Genomic DNA, 6,269 nt, shown 5'->3' on the forward strand with positions numbered 1-6,269 from the left:
TTGTATAGGAAAAACAAAACAAAAGGTAACAAGTGGGGATTAAGGACAATGAATTGTTATTCACTATTTAGAATATAAAAAAATAAAACCCAAAGAATAAACTCAATTTCACTATGCCATACAATAAAATAAATGAAGGAAACATTATATTTAGATTTCCTTTTTCTTAAAGCTACTTCAACTCAAACCACAAAAGCTAACTGTACTATGAAGCAATATGCAGGCTAGATCAATATATCTTTATTAAGATGAATAAATGCATAGATACACACACAAAGTGCATGTATATACATGTGTGTGTGTGTATACATATATATATATATATATATATATATATATATATATAAAATGTACTGTATATAATAAATAGCCTGCATTTACACAGGTCCAGACTCAAAATACCATATCAGCCCCCTCTGGCAAAAGCAGCTTTTAAAAACATACCAACAAACGTACATACTACAGGTGACAGCCACTTGCAGAATTAAAAATGTCTATTAATTTTATTTGCAGGGCAAGCTAAACCCAGTCTACCTCCTTCCCCCAAACGCACCTAAAATCAGTATCACAGGTAAGCAAAGCGTGGGTTTATTACGAATACTGTTTTAACTTTTAACCCAAACGGGGCTCCCGGGCAGGCACTTGCAGACCCTCCTGGCAAGTTCCAGCCAAAGCCGCACTCCGGCTGCCGCCCTGCGAGCTCGGCGGGCCGGCCGGCCTGGAGGCGCCCCTCGCCGCGGGGTGCCGCGTTCCCGGCGCGCGGCTCTCACGGACGCGAACCCGCGCCCCGCCGCCCAGCGCCGCGCAACCTCCGCGCCTGCGGCAGGCACCGGCCGCGCCGACACCGCGGCTCCCGCGGAAGGCAAAGGCACGTAAACACGCCGCGCCACCAGGCAGCCCCGAGCACCGGCCGCTGAGCGCTGTTCCCGGGGGAAAGAAATAAAAATGAAATAAAAATGAAATAAAAATGAAATAAAAATGAAATAAAAATGAAATAAAAATGAAATAAAAATGAAATAAAAATGAAGTGAGGCGGCGCTGCCCCCCCGCAGAGCCCACCTGCGCGGGGCCGCGGAGGGGCGCGGAAGGGCTCCGCGGCACAAAGGCCCCCGCCCGCCCCCCCCGCCGCCGCGGCGCGTAACCGACCTTCGTGTGGGGGGAGCGCGGCGCTTGCGGGCGGGCGGGCGCGTTAAACAAACACCCCCCCCCCCCACACACACACACACACACACACACACACACACAGAGAAACCCGCCCGCCCGCCCGCACCGCAGCGCCCGGGAAGCGCCGCGGGCCGCGCCGCCCGCCCGCCCTTACCAGATGGAGCTGCGGATTTTGTGCTGCAGCGCGCTGGCCTCGGCGCCCTGCAGCCCCGGCACCAGGGCCGGCAGGGCCCCGCCGGGCGCGGGGGTGCCGGCCAGCCGCCGTGGCGGCTGCGCCTCCGGCTGCTGCTCCTCGGCCATAGGCGGCGCGGCGGCGGCGGCGGGGGACGCACTAGGCCTCTGCCGCAGCCCTCGAGTGAGTCGCCTTGCCCCGCGGCCCGGGGGACATCACGGGCGCAGAGCCGAGCCGCCTCCCGCCGCTACGCCGCAGGATGGCGAGCCGGGCTCGGGGCAGGGCGCATGGCGGCCCGGCCTCCGCCGCCGCCCCCGCGCAGGGTCGCTCCGCGCTCCCCCGCCTCGCAGCACCTGGCCCGGCCCGGCCCGGCCCGGCCCAGCCCCGCGCCGCCGCTCCTCGCCCCGCCGCCGCCGCCGCCGCCGCCGTGCCAGCCTGGGCGCCCAGTGCGCAGGCTCGGCGCTGCCCGCGCCCACGGGCCGCCCCGCGCCGCCGCCGCCGCCGCCGTGAGGGGGCCGGGGGCGCTGCGCGGCCGCGGAGGCCCGGCGCGGGCGGGGCGAGGCGGGCGCCCCTCCGCCGGCAGCCGCGCTGCGGGGCGGCCTGCGCGCCCCGCCACCCGCTCTGCGCGGGGAGCCGCGGAAACGCCGCGCAGGCAGCGTGTGTCTGCGCGCCCGTACGCGCGGCGCGGTGCGGGGTCAGCCGGCCGCCACCACCGCCTGCTTCCCGCTGCGGCGGCGTTCCCGAGGGAGCCCCGGGACGTGCCCTGCTGCCGCAGCCCCGCGCTCCCCGCGGGCAGCGGGGTGTTTCGGGGGAGCCCTGCGGGGGGAGCGCGCCCGGCCGAGGCGCCCCGCGTCCGCCCCGGCTTTCTGCGGGCTGTTGAGCCGCCTCGGCCAATTTAAACCCCCAAGTGCTGCGCTTTCTGCGGTAAAACCACATCAGTGTACGTGTAGACTGGCCCAGTAAGACAAAGGTGTGTGCACTTGGCGATACCTTCCAGTTTTGTGGCGATTTCTACTTAGTAGGAATCGTATAAACAGAGCTGGGAGTGCCTCTGCTGAGATCCTTCGTTTGACCCTGCTAAATAACTGGACAGAGCTGAACCCGCTGGGACCTCAGCGTTAAAAACATCCTGGAAAACGTGCATCCACCAGTGCCCGGTGGAAGCTGATGGGCCCACACACCGCAGCAAAGCTCAGCAGATGTGCACCATGTTCGCAGGGTCATAGGGTGCTGCAATAAATGGGAAAAATACAGATAGATCATTTCTGTGTTGCTTTCAATCTAAGTATTATTTAGTGCCTTGTGAATTTAGTTCCCAGCAACATCAAATGGTAATCATGCTTATTTACAGCAGTATCGGCATCATATGGCCAAAAAAGAAATTAGTTGCATCTGTTCTGCAAAACTGATCGTGTGCCGGAGACTAAGCAGCGCCCCGTAGCCCCAGCCGTAGCGACCCAGGGCGCCGCAGCAGCCCCCTGCACCGGCCCCCGCCGACGCGGCTTTCCCGAAGGGCACTGACACCCCCCGGGCTCAGGCCTCGCGTCCCGCAGCGCTCGGGGCGGCCCGGGCGCCGCTGCCCCGCCGGGCGCTGCGGACACCGGCTGCTGCGGGCAGTGCGTGATTAACTGGGTGACCATTAAATAAGTGGGCCAGACTCCCGGCTTGCATTTTTGTGGTGGAAGTGGTCACCGAGCCTCAAAAGCTATGTCTGTACTCACGTATCTCACCATTGGTTCACCTCTTTTTTTGTTAACTTCTTCACTTTTTCGGTGCCTTCAGCTGTAAGGTGATTTCTCGTGCCGGGTTTGAGAGTTACACCAGTAGTGCCTAGAGGCCCAAAACAAGGTCAGGGTCCCCTCTTGTCTGCAGGAGAGATTTCCTGTTCGGCCTGAACAGTAAAGAAGAATTTAACATTTTTTCCGGCCTGATACTGGCAAGATCCTGGGCACGCTCAGGTGCCCGCTCGCGCAGCCTCAGCGGAGGTGAAACGCCAGGCCTGCCTTCGGCCTCCTCCATCGCTCCTTCAGCTGATGAATACTGCTGCTGCTGAAGACTTGGACTGCAAGTCTATCCCGGACAGCTCTGGGGTACACCGCGGCAGTACAGAGGGCCGCACTCTGCTCTCCAAGAGCCTTTTTTAACTTTTTACTTAAACTGGTGGTGTTTTCTTCACATTTTCTTAGTGCAACTGAGCCCAGAATTGAGCCCAGGCTTTTTATATGCCTGTATTAACACTGAATGAGAAATATTTTCCTTTAGGTAGTAGGTAGGCCGATAAATGGAGGCCGGTTTAGCTTGCTGTGTTACAATCAACTGCGTTTAATGTGGTCTGTCACACGTGCAAAGTGGGTGACAGAAAAATGGCACCCTTTTACGTGCAGTTTACGTGATCGTAAGCAACTGCATCTGACCTAATGCAAAGATCCAGAGTCATTTTTTTAAGCAAAGAGGAGCTTGTTCTGACACAATTAACTTGAAGACACTGAGGGGAATTATGTAACTGCTAAGAGATTAACCTGCACTCAGGTGAACTGACTGAGACCTCACTTCTGTCCCTCTGGGAATATCCACCCAAGGACCATCCCTGTTGTCTGCTGGAGATCCTGTACCCATGGCTGGGAATACCCACGTCTGATGCATACATCAAGGCTTCTGGTCAGCACAATACAGAAACACATGACAATGAATACAGCAGGTTTCATTCTGTGTCCCATTACGGTAAACAAAGGCAAGTGCTTAGGGCAGAAGCCTTCAGAGTGTTTGCAGGACTGGGATCTTAGTTACCATTCTTTACTTACCATTTTCCAAATGTCTGTTTTAAAGAGTGCAACAGCTCAGCCTAGACACAACTAGGAGGTTTCTCTTCTAACGTCTCTCTTCTCAGACATTCCCTTTCTACAGATGGATTTTGCTAGAAAATCTAGCGAAAATCTAGTCTAGAGACTGATGTTGCTGTATTAGCACTGAAATTCCCATCTTTTCTAACTCAAAAGTGGTGGAATCCTGCTGTGCAGGACAGATACATTCACTGATCTTCAAAAAGAGCCTGAAAGCTGTTTTGGGGAGAGCAAGCCCCAGCTGCCTGCAAGAAGACACTCTGCTGTGAGGTCTGGGGGACAGGCAAGAGCTAACTCCATTTTGCCAGGTTAAATCCAAAAGCTGTGTTTATTTTTCCTCCATTTCTGGAACTTAAGAGCTCACACAAGCCCTCTCTGCAGGGAAAAGTTGTGCTTAAATACTGTCTAACCTATTTTCCTGGATTTTCTCTACTGTACTTTAGTGTGGCTTTGTTTTTTCTTCCCTGCTATGAATTATCTCTGGCAGTTGGAGAATATACTGTCTCATGCTTTCGAGGAGGAATGTCTCTGCCCTTTTTTCCTCGGAGCAGCCAGGACTGAGGGGTATGTGCTTTTCTCTGTGCTTCCTGGCGATGCAGAGACATATGCAGCCGCTTGTCTAACGCGGGGCCAAGGAGAGACCTGCAGACTCGGAAATGAACCTGAGGAATGAGGCAGATAAATAATGAATTCTTGCTATCTTTATCCTCAAGACAAGCATAAAATAAATTCTGTGAGGATATTTGACTTTAAAGCCTTGCTAAAAAAAGACTCTTTGCAAAACCTTTAAACGCTGGTTCAGTGAACTCCATTTTGATGCCTTTTTTGCAGCTCTCCTTCCCTAGGGATGCCTTTCTCCGTGTATCCAGAGTTACGCCCAAGACATCTCCTCTCCAGTTCTCCTCTCTGTTTTGTTACTTCCATTCATGTGTAGCACTAGTCAAATGGGAGTGCAATAACTAATAATTCACCTGGCCAATTTTAATGGATACTTCAACATTTATGCTTTCAATTGTTTTAAAAAAATCTGGTTTACTTCAAAAACCTTCAAATTCATATCATACCAACCAACAGCAGAAACTGGACTATGTTCAAACCAGGCAGTGTAAAGGGGACTATTTTACTTCTAGTGAAAGCCTGCCTGACCGGGAATTTGCTGAACTTGCAGCACCTGAGTGGAGTAGGTGTAAGTGCTGTGCAGCGGGCAGCGTTGCAACCTGCCAAGTAACAGGCAACGCACTAAAAACGTCTGGTGAGTCCAAGGCAGGCCCCTCGGTCGCGACTCCATCTCTAGCAAAGGTGGGTGTTCGCTACCGCTCTGACTAGTTATGGAAACAGTCTTAGAAACCATCCTCCCGGGCTCCAGTTCTTGTCTGCATTACCATGCATTTAGTCATTTATGTCTCTGCAAGGTAGCTTTAAAATGAAAACAAAATGTGAATTTTGCCCTTACATCTGCAGATGTAAATGGTCATCAGATACAAGACACGGATGGTCCAGGCTCACGGAAGCCTGGCTACGGCTTGCCGTGGTAGGTCAGATGAGGAACACCACATTTTGCTGGGGTACTACATAGATGATTTACAGTCTGTAAATCGTGATAACCAGATTAAATTCCCAAGATCTATCCAGGTTTTTTGATGGGACAGATAGTTTGAAAGTTTTCCTTTCTGTAGACTGCTTCTTCTGCATGGTACAGTTAGTTAATCTTTGTCTCAGTAAAATAAGCTCAGCTGCTAAGTCTGAAAAGTTGTGAGTATGGTGTTCTCATATACTACATACTTGTCTTCAAGCTGGAAGAAGTCAGTAGAGAAGAAAAAGGCCCTAGCTACTGTAGGGGAAGGCTACTTAAAAGGGGGCAGTGTGTCATAAAAATAATCATTCAGACTGTCCTGTACAAGGCTACTGATTTGGAAGGAAGGGCTGTCACTGAAAGAAACACCAGATTTTCATATTTGATTGAATTAAGTTTTAAACTGACACATCCTTCCATTTTCAGTGTTGTTTAATATTTGATAACGCTGCTGGTAGAAGTCAGGGGAAAACATATTTTTAGTCAGACCCCTACGCCATTGCCTGATCTTCTCAGCTGT

General features: G+C 52.8%; 1 protein-coding gene across 2 annotated transcripts in view; it reads right to left on the reverse strand.

Annotated features, from left to right (window-relative positions):
- The window catches only part of RFX7 (regulatory factor X7), a 60,169-nt gene extending 58,355 nt beyond the window's left edge, over positions 1-1,814 (reverse strand). Inside the window, exon 1 of one of the 2 annotated variants that reach the window (XM_064517402.1) lies at positions 1,319-1,814. In XM_064517402.1, coding sequence (XP_064373472.1) covers positions 1,319-1,464 — 146 coding nt within the window. In that variant the 5' untranslated portion in view covers positions 1,465-1,814. The remainder of the gene's footprint in view (positions 1-1,318) is intronic. The other variant, XM_064517404.1, reaches the window with a different exon arrangement.
- Positions 1,815-6,269: the final 4,455 nt, after the last annotated feature.

Source organism: Dromaius novaehollandiae, chromosome 10 (assembly GCF_036370855.1).
Source record: "Dromaius novaehollandiae isolate bDroNov1 chromosome 10, bDroNov1.hap1, whole genome shotgun sequence".
Classification (NCBI taxonomy): Eukaryota; Metazoa; Chordata; class Aves; order Casuariiformes; family Dromaiidae; genus Dromaius; species Dromaius novaehollandiae.